This window comes from Enoplosus armatus, chromosome 20, assembly GCF_043641665.1.
Source record: "Enoplosus armatus isolate fEnoArm2 chromosome 20, fEnoArm2.hap1, whole genome shotgun sequence".
In the NCBI taxonomy this organism is placed as follows: Eukaryota; Metazoa; Chordata; class Actinopteri; order Centrarchiformes; family Enoplosidae; genus Enoplosus; species Enoplosus armatus.
Window position 1 is genome coordinate 343,566 of NC_092199.1, and position 20,629 is coordinate 364,194.

Consider the following 20,629-nt stretch of genomic DNA (forward strand, 5'->3'; position numbering starts at 1 on the left):
GCTGCTCAGCTGCAGTAACTGCAGCATCAGACAGTGTTTGGTGTTGAAACCTCGACCCTCTCGGTGTCCTCTGCACGAGTTACTTTGTTTGGTTTGAGTTTGACAGTAATGGAAAGTAATGTAAGTGGAAAGTAAGTACATTTACTCCACTACTGTACTTGTACATGTTTCCATTTTCTGCTGCTTTATACTTCTCAGTGGTGGAAGAAGTACTCTGTTTTTTTTTATTTTTTTCTACCAATACCACAATGAAAGAATACAAGTAAAAGTCCTGCATTCCAAATCTAACTTAGGTAAAAGTGCGTAGTATCAGCAGCAAATGTGATGAACGGCCAACTCTGTTCCAGTAACAGTTAGTTATGTTAATGCTTTTATTCGCTCATCTTTATTATTATAATTATTGGACTGCTTTTGTTTCTTCTTCTGGCTGTTTGAAAACTGGAAAATCAAATCATTTGGATCTGAGACACCAAAGTCTCCAAATCTCAAAGAGAAGTCTCCAAAACTCGTGAGAGTATGTGCTCTCTCTCTGATTGGCTTGATCCGTTCTGACGTCCCATTATTTGAAATGGGGGCAAGCGTGAAAAAAGTGTCCAACGTGAGGTGTCAAAAAAGCATAAATAAGCTTTCCAGGTAAGGGAGCGGGACTTCAAAATAAAGTAAATGGTCTCTATTTGCTTTTTATTTCTTTTTTAATCTTACTTTAATCATATCGTCTTGAACCGTTATTATAAAATAAAATAATTTGCAAGTTGTATATTTTAATGTTCTAGTTCGTGTGAAGCACTGGTTATTATTAATTATTATTATTATTATTATTATTATATAATTAAGTTTCAGAAATGTCATTAATCAACAAATAATGAATTCATATTTATTTAGCTTTAAATGAAGCAGGTATTTTGGACAAATTCATCTGGAAATCAACAACTGCTGATCAACACAAGGAATTATTTAAATTGGATTTGTGTTTGTTTTAATGTCCCCACAGTAGTATAATGTACGGAACTATAAGTGAACTATATCATACTAGCTAATAGTCGACAGTATTAATAATAATTAAACTGATAAAATAAAATAAATGTGCTGTAATGATAACATGAATCAAAGCAGAAACGATGGGGCTTTTAATTTGGCCAGGCTCGTGTGGTACCGGAAGTGTCGATGTAGTTGCTGTAAATTTGATGTTGCCGGTCAACAGAAGGTCGGTCAACAACAACAACAACAACAACAGTTAGAAGTTAGTAGTTAACGGAAAGGTAAACGCGTGGGTGTATTCTCTGTGAGCGGGAAACTGACAACTTCCGGTCGCAGTTTGAACAAATTAACTCCTCTCTGGATTATCCGCTAATGCTAGCAAGCTAACAGGCTAGGTCTGCCGGCGGTTAGCTTCAAGGCTAATTGAACTGAAGTCTTCCCGGTCTGTCAGAGGAACGGAGGCTGCGTTAGCCGTTAGCTCTGTTAGCTGTCAGCTCTGTTAGCATGCAGTGTGCTAACCTTCTGAAGAAGAGAAGTTTGGAAACGGAAGTGGAGCCGTGGAGCTGCAGACCGGTGAGAGCTTCATCATCAGCTGCATCTCCGAGACAGTGCTGTTATTATGAGCTGTGTTCATATATGAATATTGATATTGATATTGATAACCACTTCCTGTTGTAACCTACATCAAAGCTCCGTCTGTAAACTGTCTCTGATCCCATGTGTGAACACAGACCGTCTGTAAATATGGACGAAGTGATGAAGAGTCATGAGCTTCACTCTTGTTGTTTACACACCTCATACATGTGATATACATGAGACATGTGCTGTCACCAGTTGACAGATTAATGATTATGAGTATTGATCATGCTTGCTCATGGTGGGAACTGTTGGGTCTCTGTAATAACATTATAAAGAGTCGGTCTAGACCTGCTCTATTTTGTAAAGTGTCATGAGATGACTTTGTTGTGATTTGGCGCTATATAAATAAAATTGAATTGAATTGAATTGAATTGAAATCCTGATGAACGATCTGTGCCGCTCTCTGATGTTTAACAGCAGCTTAAAGAACTGTGAAGGATTTGATGATTACAGACAGACCTGAGATCAGTTCCTCTGTGAGGCTGTAAACAGGTGACAAAGGTTAATTTTACCTGCAGGTCACATGATCCAATTTGCTGATGTGGCTGATTTATAATCTGACCTTTGACTAGAGCTGTGTGTGTGATGATGATGATGATGAAAAACAGTAAACGTAACGTGTTATCAGCTCATTATTAAACACACCACAGTTGTTGCTGATCATTTATCTGTTGATTGACTAATCAATGAATCAATTACTTGTTTCACCAATAATCCATCAAATATGTTTATTAAAGATTAAAGATCAAATCAACACATTTAAACATCATCAGTCGGCTTGTCGCCACCATCTCAGTTAAAGACGATGATGGTATTGATGATGATGATGATGATGTTTGTTTTCAGAAGCGACTGTGTTTGGAGGCGGAGCTCCAGTCGGCTGAGACTCCAATGGAAACGTCCCGCAGTTTTACTGTGTCCAATCAGCAACAAGAACAGCAGGTGAGTGCAGGTCGTCATGACAACAGGCAGTGTGACCGTCCAGTCACTTGCTGACATAATCAGTCATTACTAATCATTCATGTAGTGTTATTAAATGTTATGTTTCATGACTACTTTAACCCCTCATTGATCATGTGAAGGAAAGCTGTTGCTATGGTAACACGTTAATGTGTGGTGATTCAGGTTGTTGCGGTCCGGCCCAGACCACCTCTGCTCGGCTGCCCCAGGTGTCTCGGAGGAGAACCGGTAACACCCCCCCCCCCCACTGTAAATAGTTTAAAGCCCTCAGGGTCGGCTGGCTGTGAGTCCTCAGCTTCATCCTCTCTGATTTCAGGGTCACATCAACCACATCACGGGCCACTGAGGAGCTGATCCACAACGTCGCCACAGAAGGAGGAGGAGGAGCAGCAGCAGCAGAACCTCTGAGTCGTCCAGTAAAACCTTTAAAACATCAGAAACCGTCCAGACTCTCGACAGCGTCTCACTGTGGTCCAATCAGATTTCTGCTTCTCCACTTCAATCCTGCTGGACGATGTCATTATGACCTCACTCACTGAAAGGACCAATCAGGTGCTTAAGGCCCTTTGACTACACGTGATTATTTTTACATTCCTGCTGATCATTTTCTCTTTCGTTCAAACAGAAAACTTGTTTCCGATGCTTACAACATCTCATGGCCAGCAGAGTTTACTCCATTGTCATGGAGATAGTTTAGTTGTTATCAGTGACCTAAACATGGAATTCAGACATGGTGTGTTTAAGGACCCTCCTTTCAAACCATTAAATAAACATGGAAATAAATGGAGAACATTCCTTTTCAGCAGCCCACCCTCAATTCTCAGATGTCCAGGTGTCATGAACGCACCATCATGTGGCAATTGGAGACTCAGCAGGAATGTGTTTAAAATACAACAAAGAGTCAGCCCCGTCCCTCACAAGGCCTCTTCCTCCTACCTGACGTCTGATTGGTTCACACTATCTGTCACATAAAAGATAAGGACGTAACTTCCAGAAACAAAGAAGACATGTTGAAGTCACAGGTCTTTAAACCAATCAAAGGGATCCATGTCATAGTTTTATTTCCATCAGCTGATATCTGATATTTTATTGATATCTCATAGATATCAGAGTAAGCCGGCTTTAAAAGGGACTGAACTTTAATGAAGTCGTCAGCTGATAAATGAGATTAAATGTTTTAATGAGTGTGTAAAATTTAAGGTGGTCTGGTCTGAATGTTTTATCCTTTAAGAAGTCCCTTTAAAAGAGTTTTGGCATTAATTAAAGGGGAAATAAATTCAACTGTTAATAAGTTCATCAGGTCTATTTGTATTTTATATTTTTATGAGGCAGATTTTTATATTTTGAAGCAGTTTTTTATTAATCTGACTGAATGTAAAGAACAATTTCTATTTTTGATGACATAATTTCCTGCTTTGGGGCTGACCAATCAGAGTGCAGCATTTGTACCACAGACTGATTTAAAAATAAAACATTTGACTGACAACTGGTCTGAGGTCTGTTTACTGTTGACTGATAAACTTTAAAAACTTTATTTAGTTTCTTCAGTCGGAACAAAAGTCCGAAAACACAGAAATCAAACAACAAATCAGAGAAAAGAGAAAATAAAGATGATCAACTATTATCGAAAAGAAGAAATCAGTCCGACTCCGCCACATCTCTCCTGAAGCCCCGCCCTCGTCAGCTGTCAATCACTCAGTCAGGTGAGGTCTGACTCTCTTGGCTGCCGGAGCTTCACCTGCTCAGGTAAAACAAAACAGCTGAACTTCAGTTATTCTCATTATTGATGAGGCAGCCTAATGGATCAATTTTAAAAGTTACAAAGTTACAACAGATCGATTATCTTGTGTGGATTAATGAGCTCCCAGTTCAGCTGTTTGTCACCTACAGAGTTCAGCAGGTGGAGCCTCCTGCTGGCACGACGACTCACTGCAGCTCTTCATGGTGTAGATGATTCCACTGGCCGTCTTCCTGGTTTCTGACAACAAACAATGTGTGTTCAGACAGGTGTGTGGACATGCAGGTGTGTGTTCAGACAGGTGTGTGGACATGCAGGTGTGTGTTCAGAATCAGAATCAGAAATACTTTGATACCCACGCATATATATATACATATATGCATGTGTTGCACTGTTGTGTATGACTGTATATGTATTGCACTGAAAATTTAAAGAATAAATAATAATGAGGTAGTATGTGTAGGAGCAGGTCCAGATTTTCAGTCTGTTTCTTCTGACTGTCTGACCCTCAGAGGGAGGAGTTGAACAGTTTGATGGCCACAGGCAGGAACACCTGCATGTTCACAGGTGTGTTCAGACAGGTGTGTGGACATGCAGGTGTGTATTCAGACATGTGTGTGGACATGCATGTGTGTATTCAGACAAGTGTGTGGACATGCAGGTGTGTGTTCAGGTGACTGTCAGCAACATGTTTTCTGGTCGACGGCAGATAATTAATTTTCTGTAGATCGACTCAGATTAATCACTGCAGCTAATATAGTACAGCTGCAGTATTTACAGTGGTAACAGTATTCAGTATTTACAGTAGTAGTACAGTTGTAGTATTTACCTGCATGTAGAACAACTGAGCGACAGGTGGAGGAAACGGCTTCTTTTGCATCTCCGTCTGACAACCCGAACAACAAACCACTGAGGAACCAGATCAGGAGAACAACATGACCCCGACACACACAGTACTGCATCTACACACATGCAGTACTGTAGTACTACATCTACACACATGCAGTACTGTAGTACTACAAACAGTTTGTGAATCTACCTTTGTGATAAACTACATTCAAAAAGGCTCAGAATTGATACAATATACATGTATAATATACAGTGCTTAACAAATTTATTAGACCAGCTGTCATAAAAATGAGAAAACACAAATATTTTAGAAATCTGTCGAAAACTTGTTTCAAACTAAAAATTGTATTGTCATTTATTAGGCAAATAACAAACTGGAACAACTAAATAGTCCTTATTCACATATATTAACCAAAAATCTTTGTATGACCTCCTTTGACCCTGATAACCACAAAACCACAAAACAAATGTTTCTGTTCAGGAATGCAAGTAAATAACTGTAATTTGGCATCTCAATCAAAAAATAATAATGTGCTTTACTATTTTGTTCTGCTTTTTTGTAAAACAGTAAATTTGAGAATTCATGGATAACAACAATAATTATACTTTAGCTTTAAAGATATAATTTTGATTAAAGAGCTTGGCTTGCACATACTAGTGGATTAAACATTACAGAAACATCAAATATTTTGGTAATCAGCAATACTGTTAATTTAGGGCAGCGGTGGCAAACACCTTACACTGGGTGGTGGTCTAATAAATTTGTTAAGCACTGTGTATATATATATATACATACATACATACATACACACACACATATATATATATATACACACACACACACACACTTATATATACCCGACCAGACACGGGTCCAGGGGCCCGACGGGTGCCCCGGACTACAGCTTAACAGACAGCTTTTCTTTAAAAGGTCAATCAAACGACTACAAACGAGGTCTCTCTCAGTCTGGGGGTCTGGCTTCTGTGTAGCAGGGCCGGGGTCGGGGTCTCGTTAGAGCAGGAAGGATACAGGTTGGTGATGTCGTACGGACCTCTGAGCTCCAGAGGCTGAGGACACACGGACATTATTGATCATTATAGATCCGACAGTGCTGCACATCACTACTGATAACTGATCGATCGACTGATGGAGGAAACTGATCACAGACCTGCTCAGCTGCACTGGATAGGATCACGTTCTGAAAGAAGAACAGTCACAGGTGAGGCACACTGCAGGTGTTTCAGGCTCCGCCTCCTCTGACATAGGGCTGTGTGATATGGCATCTAAATGACATCGTGATATCTTGACGATATAAATAATCGATTTTCTCTAAAAGAACAAACCGTACATTCTCAAATAGTGCAAACATATGATGATCTTAATGAATATGATGCATCGCTGTTGATGAAAGTACCCAACAGTATATAAAGTACTTCAAATGAGCTCAACCTGAAACATCTACAGCAGGAAAATGACACAGACACACATTAATGCAGCAGAAATATGAATCCAGAAACATCAGAAAGAATGGAAACACTGACAGGAACATTTTACTGCAACATGAGGACTTTAAAAGGTCCCATATTGTGTTCCGTTCAGCTCTAGATTGTCCTTCTTCATCTTATTGTGGCCCTTCATGCAGCCCCTCAGTTCACCCTCTGTCTGACACAAGCCATCTGAGCTCCTGTCTCAAGGCCCGCCTCCCTAAAAGCCCACTGTCTTCTGATTGGCCTGCTCCCTGCAGCCTAAATCAAAGAGGACATGAGATCTCACTTTCTACAATATGGACCTCCAAGTAAATTCTGCTATAATACAATAATATAATGAAAACATAATAATGCTATAATAGTGTGTAAATAAGATCCGGTCACAGCATGATAGTTACTGTTTATGTGACGTCACTACGGCGTCTTCTTGTCCTCTTCACAGCAGACTTGTGTTGTGCTAGCTAGAGTAAAGCTAGCTAGAGTAAAGCTAGCGAGTAAGCAGCTACGAGTCAATTCAAACAGCCTACAACTGGACCTTTCCTTTGCAGCTCTCCATCAGGGACACAGCATTAGCGATGGTGTAGCGCCTCATGGTGGCGTCTCTGATGGCTGCAGAGTACGAGACCTCGAAAACCAGACCTCTGTCTATAGCCTGCACACACACACACACACACACGTTCTTGCATGATGCCCAAAGAGAGAAATATTACTACTACTACTACTACTACTAATAATAATAATAATAATAATAATAACCCTCACCCCGTTGACCGGCGCTCTCTTGAAGAAGAAGGGAAGCTTCTCCGTCACTGAGACACAGATGATGTCAACATCATACACCATACAGGCTGACTGCGCGCACACACACACACACACACACACACACACACACACACACACACACACACACACACACAATGTATTAACGTGTACTCTTGTGTAAGAAGTATTATTTACTTTAAGTAGTATTTATCAAATAATATTACAAGTCAAAGTACAGTGAGTAAAAGTACAGAAGTATTATGTGCTTAAAGTATAAGCAGTAAAAGTACTCATTACATAGTGGTTTTATATTGGAATAAAACGATTACAGTGGACTCTCTTTACTGTTTACAGTTTAATGTGTGTTTGTTGTGAACAGAGTGTCAGTGAATCTCACATGGAAGAGCTTCTCTGACGACGGCTGGACGGCCAGCAGGTCGAAACTATGAAACTCTGGAGTGTTCGGCCTCTGAACACACACACACACACACACACACACACACACACACACACACACAATCAACAGAAAATGAATCTCTTTTACATCATGTACTTTGTATGACATAACAATATTCCTATATATTTCATACTTGTACACACCTGTGTGTGTGTCTGTGTGTGTGTGTGTGTGTGTGTATTAATGTGAAGAATAATCTGCAGATTCATGGATAATGAAAATAATCGTTAGATCTACCTAACCCCACAGTGCTTTTATTCTGAAGGTCAACTTTACTGACTGACATCACCTGACGGTTTATTGATCTATTGATGGGATCAATACATTCTCTCAGCAGGTTACAGTGAAGTGGATTTCCGGTCAGTGTGCGTTCGGTCTTTGAGTCCGACACACTGAAAGCAGCTGAACAACATTAACATGCATCAACACTCACGAAGTGACTGGAGTCTGACATCACGACGGTCAGTCTGTTCAGCACTCTGATTGGACGGGACCGACCCTGACAGAGACAGCGACACGTGTTAACACGACGACAAGACCAATAGTCATCATCAGCTTTGTCTTCATCATACCTGTACGACAGGAAGCTGATCGATCAGCTCATTGATCGGCGTCGGGGTGGGAATCTCCTGCAAACACGAAATAAAAGAGAGTTGCAAAATAAAAGCGCTGCTGATGGCAAACTAATCGATTATCAAAGAGTTGCAGCTCTGCTGTCGGATCAAACATCCATTTACATTTGTTTCATTTCATTAAACAAGCCGTGCTGGTGTTTGTGTTTTCCTGCATGTGACGGTGCTCCTGAACGCAGCGCAGCAGGTGAGGACACTCACCTGTTTCTTTTTGGACGTTGGTTCAAACACGTAGTTGATGGCGACTGTGGAGAAACCGACTGCAGGAGAAAAAGAAAATCATCTTTCAATTCAATCACTGATCACTATACTGCTTTTACTCAGTTTAAGATTATTGCTGGTCTGGTTGTTTATTTAATCAAACTGCTGTTTGTTGTCTCTTTTATGAAAAACATATACATGGACCTTTATAACTGAAATATAAATTATTAAATGATCTATGTGTTAATCAATCAAGTTTTATTCACATAAAACGTGTTAAGATGTCTTTTAGACAGTCTGTCCTGTCACCAATAAGCAGGAAAACTATAAAACAACACATTTTTAAACGGAGTCTGGTACAATGTTTATTGCTAGTTTTCTGAGCCCTTGAACTGTATTCAATGATGGAATAAGTGACACACTGATCTACCTGATGTTTGATCAGCTGGTTAAAGAATTAACTGAACACAAACACACCACCACATCCATAAAACAGCTTAGCCCCGATGCTAGCTGAGTTAGCATCCCGTTCAGCAGTAGCCTCACTGAACTTCCGCCGTTAAACTCGTGTTTTTAAAGTGAAACCAGGACTGAGAGACTCACGGTGAGCTGCTGTCTCTATCAGACTCTGCAGTCGGCTCTTATCTGTCGTATAGCTCAGGTTTAAATCCATAAAGACAGACATGATGCTGCTGCCTGCTGCCCACAGCTCTCTGCCACATGTGTGGATCCGAACGGCCTGCTGGGAACTGTAGTCCTTCCTTGTAAACAACTGATGGCAGTTTGGAAGTGTACACCTGCATAATCTGTCTTTTAAAGAAAACGATTCTTTTCTGACTCCGCTGTAACTGTTTGAATAACAAACAACTTGTTACATTTGAAATCCTCTTCTTGTTTCTGAAGCTCCAGTGTGACAACTCGAGATTTCTTTCTATCCTTAGATATATAAAACAACCCATTTCTGAATGGAAATTATTTTTAGAGATTAAGAGCCGTTCAAATATTTGTTTCTCCATTAATTAATACCAACAAACATTTCACTGATTATAAAGCAGATTATTATGAAAATATCTGAATGACAAGACAATAAAACTGGCAAGTCTTTCATTCTTTACATTTTATGTTTCTCTTCTTCAGCCTCTTCTGCCTACAGGTGGGAGATTGACCATCTGGTGACCTGGTGCAACAGCAACAACCTGGAGCTTAACGCTTCAAAGACAGTGGAGATGGTTGTTGACTTCAGGAAGAGCGCAGCCCCACCCGCCCCCATCACCCTGTGTGACTCTGCAGTGGACACTGTGGAGTCCTTCCGTTTCCTGGGCTCCATCATCAGCCAGGACCTCCGGTGGGAGCTGAACATCAGCTCCCTCATCAAGAAAGCCCAACAGAGGATGTACTTCCTGAGGCAGCTGAGGAAGTTTAACCTGCCACAAAAAATGCTGGTTCACTTCTACACTGCCATCATAGAGTCCATCCTCACCTCCTCCATCACCGTCTGGTACGCTGCTGCCTCCACCAAGGACAGACGCAGACTGCAGCGTATCATCCGCTCTGCAGAGAGGGTGATCGGCTGCAACCTTCCATCTCTTCAGGACCTGTACTCCTCCAGGACCCTGAGGAGAGCAGGGAAGATCGCTGCCGACCCCTCCCACCCCGGACACCATCTGTTCGACCCCCTCCCCTCTGGCAGGAGGCTGCGGTCCATCAGGACCAAAACCTCCCGCCACAAAAACAGTTTCTTCCCCTCTGCAGTCAACCTGACAAACTCTCACTGACCCCCCCCCCCAGAACACAAACACAAGCTATACGTTATATTAACGTACATCACCCCTGTCCCCACTGCGTTACATTAACGCACCCACCCCCTACTGGACACTTTATCTGGACACTTTACTTTATTCTGGTCACTGCACTGTTGTTATTTATCTTATCTTATTTTTTTTATTTTTATTTTTATTCTTATTCTTATTTTAGCTTTTATGTTCTACTTATTTGTTATCAAAACAATAGCACCTTCAGACCACAGCAAATTCCTTGTAATGTATGTTACTTGGCAATAAACAGTTTCTGATTCTGATTCTGATTCTGATTCACTTGTTTCTGTTGTCTCCTGCAGGGGGCAGAAATACATCCGCTGCAAAATAACAGCGAAGAAGAAGAAGTAGAAGAAGAAGAAGAAGAAGAAGAAGAAGAAGAAGAAGAAGGAAAGGTCACAGAGGCTCCGTGTGAAGTAGAAAAGCAGCTGCAGGTATCTGACAAACACAAACACGCAGTACATAAAGTAACAGTTATTTATTAAAACGCGTCCTATGGGAACCGGTAGCTCTGCCCTCTGTACCCTTCTTTCGGTCTTGTTTGGCGGATCATTTCAAACCAAACTCCATTCAAATTCTGTCAACTTTATGAACCCATTCTTTTCGGTAAGACCTAGAGCAGTAATTGAACGGTATTGGGAATCCGGACTGTTTGCTGAAATGTCAGAGTACATCGGATCCAGCAGAAAGCTCGGGTTCAAACGAAGCGAATGTCAAACGTTTATTTCGCCAGTAACTCTGGTGGAGGAAGATTCAATGAACTGCAAGAGCATATATATTGTATTTATGTTGAAATAAAAGCAGCTTGTTTGATTTACTGTGCGCCGAAATTATCAGTGAAACCTGGAGATTCAGCTGTTTATCTAAAATATATTGTTATTGGTGCATATTACAATGGAAAACAAAAAGAATCTGAAGTGTGTAATTTTTAAAGGGGATTCTGTATTATGAAAATGTTCTGGAGGTGTTGAACTGATGTCCTGAGGCTCAAAACAGCTACTTTCTTTGCTGTTTACGTTATCTTTCTGATGAAATCTGTCTGTTTATGGCAGTCCTGTTTAGGGCCTGGTTGTGTGATTATTCAAGAAAGAAATCTGTAAAAACTGGAATTAATTTCCTCATGTAGTCACTAAGAAGAAAACAAATTCCTACAATCTGAAGACGTTGGAACAAACAACATCCTGACTATTTATCTTTTCTTAGAGTCTGACCAGTAGTGGATCTAAATGTACAGTTTGTCCTGATGGTGGCGCTACAGGAAAGATCATGGAGTCTTTAAAATGTAGAGGGTTCAGCCTCTGGAGAGCAGGAATATCCACAGAAATATTCTTGTCAGTCTGACCAGGATTTGTTGAGATAATAAGACTGCTTAAGACAAAGCAGCAGGCCCAAACCATCTAACCCCAGTCTTACTAAGCCACTGCTCAGACCAACGGGCCCCAGTCTTCACGGTCATCTATAACCCCTCACTTAGCCAAGAAGAGGTCCCTTTCAAAAACTCTACCATTATCCCCCGTTCCCCCAGCAGTTTTTGAAGTTTTCTCTGACTGCGAGATGTGTTCATGCAAAATCCAAATAAGAAGTCAATTTTTCTGTTTCCTGATATTTGTTAACCAGAGCCAGTCCAGTCCAGTTCAGACTGACTCAAACTGGTTCAGAGTGACGGCCATGTTGAGACCTCTGAAGATCCTCCTCTCTGCCGCAAAATGTCCGCCCATCCGCTGCTGCTCAGGCTTTGTCTCCAGGATGAGGTTCAGTAACTCCAAGAGGATTGATTGATTGATTGATTGATTGATTGATTGATTGATTGATTGATTGATCCATCCTCTCAGGTACGTGAACAGGCTGAAGGAGGATGATGAAGCGTGTGCTGCAGCGCTGCAAAGCGGTCGCATTTTTCTGTTCCACCGCCTGTCTCCTCTGCTGCAACGCACCGAGCAGAGAACTTTCAGACCAGCAGCACTGATCTGCTCAGGTACAGAACCTCAGAACCACAGGTACAGATCAGAGAACCTCAGGTGAAGAACCTCAGGTGAAGAACCACAGGTGAAGAACATCTGACACCCACAGAATGAAAATCTCGTGGAGAATCACAGCTACAGAGCCACAAGTAGAGAACCAAAAGCCACAGGTAGAAAACTCCACATCTTTTGTTTTGTGCATTGTATGTTTCAGACGTGCAGTCGATCCTAGAGAGACTCAGTGCAGACAGAACCCTTCTGAAGGAGTCGGTTCTGATTGGGTGCTCTGAACAGAACCAGGCTCAGTTCTGTCTGGACATTGGTAAGAACACATTAAATCCAGAATACTGATTGTTACATTGAAAAACGCTGTGAACTTCATACTGTGGAGTAAGTCCCTGAATGCACCAGTCTACACTGACTGTGGGTTCTAGATGTTCTGATGTTCTGGTTTGTGTTCTGGTGCTGTAGGAGAGCTGGATCAGGCAGAAGTAGAGGAAGTGTGTGAAGGAAATTTTATCGATCTGAGGAAAGCTTTCTTTCTTCTGACGGCATCAGAGGCCCCTCTAGTGGCCAGGGTGTGTAACTACAACTGTACTGTGTGTACTACACTAACCAACAAAGATATTTTACCCCTAAAGGTCACTTCATGACACTTAAGATCCTGAGCCCCGTTGTGTCCTGCAGGGTCAGGCTCTGCTGCGCTGGCATCAAACCAGCGGCTTCTGCAGCGCCACGGGCCAGCCGACACACCGCAACCAGGCAGGAAGTCAGAGAGTCTGCAGCAGCAGCGGCACCATCTACTACCCCAAGGTAACACAGGTCTAAACCAGATCTGAGCCAGATATAAGCCAGACCTAAACCAGATCCAAACCATCTTATCCATCTCGAACCCAGAGCTAAACCAGATCTAAACTCCAGACTCCAGCTCCAAATTAGCTCCAAACTACATCTGAACCAGCTCTAAATCAGCCCCAAGCTATATCTAAGCCAAATCCAAACCAGACCCAAACTCACTCCAAACTACCAGATGAACCAGATCCAGCTCTAAACTAGCTTCAAACCTGATTTAAAACCACCTCGAATCAGAATCAGCTTTATTGGCCAAGTATGTGAACAAAAAAAGGAATTTGACTCCAGTGTTTCGTTGCTCGCAGTGTGACACAGAACACTTGTGTCATGGATCTGCAGTGATGTTTCCTGTCCGTTTACTGACTGGAGATGTATAAGTCCTGAATGGAGGGCAAGTTGGCACCAGTGATTGTGTGACTAGTCCTGACTGTCTGTTGTAGTCTGTTCCTGTCCTGTTTGGTGGCAGATCCAAACCAGGATGGAAGTGAATGATTGCAGAGTAGAACTGGATCAGCAGCTGAGGCAGGTTGAACTTCCTGAGCTGGCACAGAAAACAAAAAGTACCAGAGAGCGCAATCTGGAGACTGCCATCCACTGCACCATCTTGGTTCCAGTTCCAAACTGGATCAAAACTACATCAAAACCAGATCAAATGAGTTCCAAATCAGATCAAAACAAAATCTAAATCAGCTCCAAACTAGTTCCAAACCAGTTTCAAGCCAGATTCAAACAACATCAAACCAGATCAAACTCTGTTCTAAACCAGCCTCAAACCAGATCCAAATAAAATCCATTTCAGCTCCAAACTAGTTCCAAAACACATCCTTATCCTTAGGAACCCGTATCAGTTCAAAACTAGCTCCAAACCAGATCTATACCAGAACCTAACCAGTCCCAAACTGACTGGTGTCTCCTGGTCTTTCTCCAGATGTCTCCGGTGGTGATAGTCCTGGTATCTGATGGGAAACGATGTTTGTTAGGACGACAGTCATCCTTCCCATGGGGGATGTACAGCGCCCTGGCCGGTTTCTGTGACATGGGTCAGTCCAACCTGTCTACAATCTTGGTTTCATGTCTATATTCCTATTTAAGCAGTCTGTTTACAGTCTGTCTGTCTGTCTGTCTGTCTCGCTCTCTGTCCTGTCTGTCTCTTGTTGCAGGTGAGACTCTGGAGGAGACTCTGAGCAGAGAGGTGGCGGAGGAGGTCGGTTTGGAGGTCCTCAGTATCTCCTACAGCTCCTCACAGCACTGGCCTTTTCCTCACAGCTCCTTCATGCTGGGCTGCCATGCCTCTGTTAGCCCCGCCCACACTCAGGTGAGCTCTGACACTTTTCAAAGTAAGGTGTTTTACAGGTTTTAGTTTTGACCTTTTGAAATTAATGGACAAGGGTTTCCTTGCAAGCCAACCAAATATTTTAATAGAAATCCTGTGATCCACCAGACAAACTGTGGAGGACCTCGCATTGAGCCCAGAGGTACTCCTAACAGGTACAACTACCTGTATTCAGTGGTGTGTCATGTGACCTGCTGTGCTGTTTGTTGTCCAGTTAAACGTTGACCACACAGAGCTGGAGGACGCTCGCTGGTTCAGTCTGGAGGAAATCACCTCTGCCCTGCAGGTGAAGACTCCCCCCAGGAGAGGTGATCCCCCCGTCCTCTGGCTTCCTCCAAAACACGCCATCGCCAACCGCCTTATCACTGAGTGGACGGACCGCCAGCGATGCAGCGAGGAGGGAGAGTAACGTCCAAACTCCGAACACACTTGAGGACATTAACACGTTCTTAACATCCACAAATCATCCAGAGGGACCGAGGCAGGACTGAAGGTCATGTGACGTCCTGAGACCTAGAAGGACTTCATTATAACCAGCTGTGAGTCTCTGGAGGAAATACTCATACAGACACAAAGAATCACTGTAAATCATGTGAGGTGACAGTGACAGGTGCCTGCAGGTGGAGTTAGTTACTGTAGTTTGGCTGCCGATGTGAGGACCAGCACGGTCAGCAGGTGGAGCTGCAGCAGGGACTCTCAGATGATGGAGCTGATTAAGGTCTTTTAAAACACTTAGACAGATGGCTGCAGTTTCTTTCTCCTTCTCAGAGAACACATGTTGAATCATTCAGTGTGACTTCCAGAGGATATCATGATGTCCGACGCTGCAGAACCTGCCTGAGAATCCTCCTGTTTTTAAGTTTCCTCCAGTCTCACAGTGATCAGTGATGGTTGTCTGTCCATCCATGAGGACACTGCAGACAGGAGCTGCTAACTGCTGATTCTGCTTTCTTTAAATTTGAACAGCGACTACATGGATCTTGAGATTGTTTCATCAACACGTTTCCATCATCAAGAATGACCTTTAAACCTCAACAGCAACTTTACTATTCATACTCCAACTGTAATTAGCATGTTAACATTTGTACACCAGAACTACCTCCGACTGACTGCTGTTATTTTACGTTTTATTGACTGTCGTGTCAGCTGATGGTGTTTCTATTAAACTTGTATAAAACTGAAAACTGGAAGATGTTTTAATTCCACTGATTCTCTGAAGAGATTTTACTGTAGTCACCAGGTTTAAGTCTTAGTCTGTAGTTTCATAGTCTTGAAGCATGAGGAGCTGCTGGTTCAGGAAGAGTTCGTTACTGAACGCAGCAACTCTCCTGGATGATGAGACCAGCCGACAGGTTCATGTTCTGAACACCAGTTTTATTATTTCCTACAATACCCATGAGCCTCGGCTGGCGTTGCCATGGAGATGAAGCCAGTCATTAACTTCCACGCAGTTTTAAAACTTTCCCAGAAAAACAAAATCAGCTGAGACATTTTAACATTTATTGACAAGTTACAGAAATATTAAACATGACATCCAAACACTTTCACAGAGACCAGAACACAACAACAACATGAAGTTATTAAATAATTACAACACTAATTTATGGTTGAGTCTTCTGAACTGAGATCTGTCAACCTGATAAACATCAGAGCAGCTTCAGACTCCAACAACAAACAGGAAGTACAAAAAACTTGTTTGGTTTGTTTCCAGCCACCACAGAAGAAGAAGAAGGAATTAAAATCTGTGTTTTAAAGATCAGCCTGCTGGAAATCATCAGGACGACTTTTCTTCACTTCTTTGTCTTTGTTTTCTTCACAGCTGCAGGTTTGTTGTTGCAGTATTTTTCCTCCATTCTGCTGATCAGAGAGCTGAAGTCGGCTTCACGAGTCGCCGTCCTCCTCTGAGATAACGACAAAAACAATAACAACACACAACAGGCAGCAACAACGCAACAACAACACACAACAACCACAACATGCAGCAACAACAGTAAAACAACACGCAGCAACAACAACACAACAATACGCAACAACGACAACACGCAGCAACAACACAACATACAATACGCAACAACACGCAGCACCCACAACACGCAACAGCACACAACATGCAGCAACAACACAACACACAACAATACGCAACAACAACACCCAGCAACAACACAACAATACGCAACGACAACACGCAGCAACAACAGTGACACAACACGCAGCAACGACAACACACAGCAACAACAGCAACGACACGCAGCAACAGTAACAACACGCAACAATACGCAACAACAGTAACACAACACGCAGCAACAACACACAGCAACAACACGCAGCAACAAAGACAACACGCAGCAACAACACGCAACAACAACACACAACAATACGTAACAACAGTAACACAACACGCAGCAACAACACGCAACAACAACAGTAACACAACACACAGCAACACAACACGCAGCAACAACAAGCAGCAACAAAGACAACACGCAGCAACAACACGCAACAACAACACACAACAATACGTAACAACAGTAACACAACACGCAGCAACAACACGCAACAACAACAGTAACACAACACACAGCAACACAACACGCAGCAACAACAAGCAGCAACAGTAACACAACACGCAGCAGCAACAGTAACACATCACACAGCAACAACACACAGCAACACACAGCAACAACAATAACACACAAAACGCAGCAACAACAACACGCAGCAACAAAGACAACGCGCAGCAACAACAGTAACACAACACGCAGCAACACGAAAACAGGAAGTGAGGAACATTTTAAAGTAGTAGCACACTTTGCATCACTGACTTTAAATAAAATGAATACATTTAAAGTTCCTTCCAGGAAATTTTATTTAATAAATACTAAATATTTCTAAATCTTTAATTTTTTAAAATTTTAAGTAAGTGATTTTATGTAGGTTTTTTTTTTTAAATGTCTAAATGTTATGCAAATGTATTGAAAAATTACATAAAGTAAGTTTTCATTTTAAATTGCATATGTAAGTAGTTTTAAGTATGTTTAAAGCATTATACTTTTGTTTTTACTAATAATTTAAAGTAAACTTGTTTTTGTAGTTTCTGACCTTGATGATGGCCGACAGACTGCTGTCGTTGTCCATGCCGAGCTCCTTCTTCAGCTGCTCAGACTGTGCACGCTCAGTATCAGCCTGAACACACACACACACAGCTGATGATGTTGTCACAACGGTACTTTAAACAGCGTGACATCATGTCATTCTCAGAGTCCTTTAATGAAGACGTGACTCAATGAATAAACACATGATTGATTGATTTCTGATATGATTGATCTGCTCACTTTGCGTTTGCGTGCCGCCTTCTTCCGGTCGCTCTCGTGGGTAAACGCTTGCAGAGCCGGCAGGTTACCGCCGTCGATGGCCGCCTGCAGGAAGGTCCACGTCAAAGATCAGACAGAGTTTTTACTTTGAAAAACTAAGCTCCTGACCTGCTTCCTGTCAGTCGTCACCTGCAGAATGAGTCTGATTCGCGGCTCGTCGTCCGGCCCGGCACACATGGCGGCGTCCATGATGCGGTTCATGTCTCCGCTGCAGTCGCCGTAGAGACGCAGCAGGTCGAGGCGCTCCTCCTCTGAACCTTTATAAGTCTTCTCAAAGTCCAGGATGTCCTGCAGGCTGATCTGAGCACAGAGAGGCGTTCACTGACACGCTGTAAAACAAGTCTCATTCAGACTGACTGTCTATACATCTGAGACTTTACTGTGTTTTATTTGTGGAAGAGTCACATGATCGAACAACTTGTGTGAGAACACCATCTGGATCAATACACTGAAAGAGAAAGTAAAGTTGTGTTTAACAATAAAACAATCCTGCTAAATAAAGCTGCTGTTTAAAGTTTGTTTTATTTTGTATCTCTGCATGTTCATGTGTCGTGTTGGACTGAATCTTTGTGTTTTGTGTAGTATTGTTCTGGTGTATTTGTACTAGAAAGAAAGAAGCATCGAAGAATGATGGAGGGGAAAAAATAGAAAGGAAGGATGACTAAAGGAAACAGAAAAGAGACAAAATAGCTGTGTTTGTTACTTTAGGAAACAGCAGCCTCCAGTATTCGTCCCAGTCCCGTTCTTGTTTCAGAGACTCCGACTCTTCGTCGACGACACCCTGCTCATCGTATGCGGCTCGCTGCTCTGCGTCACTCAGCACAGCATACACTTTCCCCAGAGTCTGAAAAGAACACAAGACCTTGAAGTACACACACCTGCCACCATGCTGCATTCAGGTGGTGTGGGAGAGATGGGAAACACTACACTTATTTATATACACACACACATATATATATATATATATATATATATATATATATAATGCTTCCTGTTTGGCGTGAGCCACAATATGAGCTCCTTATCTCATTTATAACGCAGCAGCCTTAGTTTGTCAGAGATATTAAAAATAAGACTTTAACCTTCAAAATATATCAAATCAACACAAACACATTTGCATCATTTTTCTAAAAAACACAAAATCTCATTTATATAGTGCTGCTGTCTTTTAACGTAGAAATGTTTTAAAACAAAGACCAGAGTACTTTAATAAACAGATAAACACGGACTGGGTCTGACCTGGAACCGGGTCGTGGCCTGCTGGTCGTCGGGCGCTCTGTCCGGATGAACCTTCAGAGAGTTTTTGTAGTAACCTCTCCGGACCTCGGCCTCCGAGGACGAACGCCCTACACCCAGAACTTCATACAGATCTGAGGATCCAAACAGCTTCTGACAGTCCTCCAACAGACCCATAGTCACTCTGAAACAACACACAACACTGTCAAAGACAGGCAAAGACCTAGCAATCAACCAGGTCACCAACCACAACAGTCCAGCATGTCAGCTGACCTACTGGCTAACGCTGCGTTCACTGACACTGAACTGTCAGCTTCATCACAGGACTGTTTGCATTGCAAGGTGTTTCTGTTTCTCTGCTCACTCGGTTTATGTGTTTTTTCTAAATGATGATTAAACAAAATGCTGATAAAACATTAATACTATAAAGAAGATAACAAAAGGTGCTTCATGTTCTTTGCTATCGTCCGTTAAGACGTATTTTATTGAAGAATAAAAGGTGAAATAATTCCAGAAATTTTGGTGAGCTTGTAAAAGAGTCAATTCAATAGGCTTTATTGGCATGATGTCTGCATGCCGAATTAGCTGTAGGACCTTCAAGATTACTCTCAGTTATTAAATCATGCTGTAACACTTTTCTATTTCCATTTTTAAACGCGGAAATAGTGAATTGACTGATTTCTAAGCGGAGTTTTTCTCGCAGACAAACCGCAGCTCGTAAGTTATCGGCTCCTCCAGGCTGCTGTCGCCACCTCGCCGGGCTGACCGCTCCGCTATTTGTCTGAAACCTGCCGATTCCTTCTCTCTGGTAAAATAACAGCTGTTTCTCACCTGAGATCAGTATTTATTACGTTTCTGTGTCTCAAAGATGTCGCTGCCGCTGTTTTCTGATCAGTCGCAGTCACTCTCCTAAATTTGGCGCTGTAGGTGCGTCATATTATCGCGACATCATTCTGCGAAAATATATTTATATAATCGTGTTATAATCTTTCTTGTATATGGACACAGTGAAACAACAAGTCACTGGGTGTAAGTGTGAAGTATATACATTTGTAATATTTTATAACCGAGTAACCAAATTATGTCACTGCATTAGTTTTGATCTTGAACGCACCTCCATCCACCGTTTTTGAGTTTCGTTCCTAAATTATTCGTCAAATGTTTTTCTCATCACATATTGTGTCTGTGCTTTATTTAGGTTTACAGTTATCAATCGTCTTATATATATTTTGATTTCTGTCTGGAATATAAGCGCTACTTTTTAAGCAACACAACAGTACAAAATAATTGATATAAATAGAAAGTTAATAACAATAAAGAAATCAGGCACAGGCTATGAGCATATACTGTAGGAGAAA

At 42.0% G+C, this 20,629-nt stretch overlaps 4 protein-coding genes across 6 annotated transcripts; 2 read left to right on the forward strand and 2 right to left on the reverse strand.

The window, feature by feature from the left end:
* The first annotated feature begins 1,430 nt into the window (after nt 1-1,430).
* On the forward strand, nt 1,431-4,051 carry LOC139303363 (uncharacterized). Its single transcript, XM_070927150.1, has 4 exons — nt 1,431-1,551; nt 2,464-2,559; nt 2,743-2,805; nt 2,894-4,051. Exons 1-4 carry the CDS (start codon nt 1,483-1,485, stop codon nt 2,921-2,923), a joined length of 258 nt encoding a protein of 85 aa, XP_070783251.1. The 5' UTR covers nt 1,431-1,482; the 3' UTR covers nt 2,924-4,051.
* On the reverse strand, nt 3,985-9,431 carry rpp30 (ribonuclease P/MRP 30 subunit). Its single transcript, XM_070927148.1, has 12 exons — nt 9,308-9,431; nt 8,705-8,763; nt 8,444-8,500; nt 8,305-8,370; nt 7,812-7,883; nt 7,415-7,504; nt 7,188-7,304; nt 6,334-6,363; nt 6,195-6,232; nt 5,145-5,224; nt 4,466-4,555; nt 3,985-4,315 (listed from the first exon to the last, which is right to left on the reverse strand). Exons 1-12 carry the CDS (start codon nt 9,387-9,389, stop codon nt 4,269-4,271), a joined length of 828 nt encoding a protein of 275 aa, XP_070783249.1. The 5' UTR covers nt 9,390-9,431; the 3' UTR covers nt 3,985-4,268.
* Nucleotides 9,432-12,590: 3,159 nt separating this feature from the next.
* On the forward strand, nt 12,591-15,773 carry nudt13 (nudix (nucleoside diphosphate linked moiety X)-type motif 13). Of its 3 annotated transcripts, none has more exons than XM_070927269.1 (5): nt 12,591-12,649; nt 13,121-13,292; nt 14,260-14,371; nt 14,492-14,646; nt 14,879-15,773. In XM_070927269.1, exons 3-5 carry the CDS (start codon nt 14,260-14,262, stop codon nt 15,071-15,073), a joined length of 462 nt encoding a protein of 153 aa, XP_070783370.1. In that variant the 5' UTR covers nt 12,591-12,649; nt 13,121-13,292; the 3' UTR covers nt 15,074-15,773. The 3 variants fall into 3 exon arrangements, with proteins under 3 accessions (XP_070783370.1, XP_070783371.1, XP_070783372.1); XM_070927270.1 differs by lacking the exon at nt 12,591-12,649 and adding an exon at nt 12,751-12,801; XM_070927271.1 differs by lacking the exon at nt 12,591-12,649 and adding an exon at nt 12,775-12,801 and having other exon boundaries at nt 13,167-13,292.
* A 377-nt stretch (nt 15,774-16,150) lies between these two features.
* Nucleotides 16,151-20,166, reverse strand: LOC139303163 (dnaJ homolog subfamily C member 9-like). Its single transcript, XM_070926887.1, has 7 exons — nt 20,103-20,166; nt 19,275-19,455; nt 18,739-18,879; nt 18,165-18,335; nt 17,997-18,080; nt 17,764-17,847; nt 16,151-16,565 (listed from the first exon to the last, which is right to left on the reverse strand). The coding sequence occupies exons 2-7, from the start codon at nt 19,446-19,448 to the stop codon at nt 16,455-16,457; spliced, it is 765 nt and encodes a 254-aa protein (XP_070782988.1). The 5' UTR covers nt 19,449-19,455; nt 20,103-20,166; the 3' UTR covers nt 16,151-16,454.
* Between the last annotated feature and the right edge of the window lie 463 nt (nt 20,167-20,629).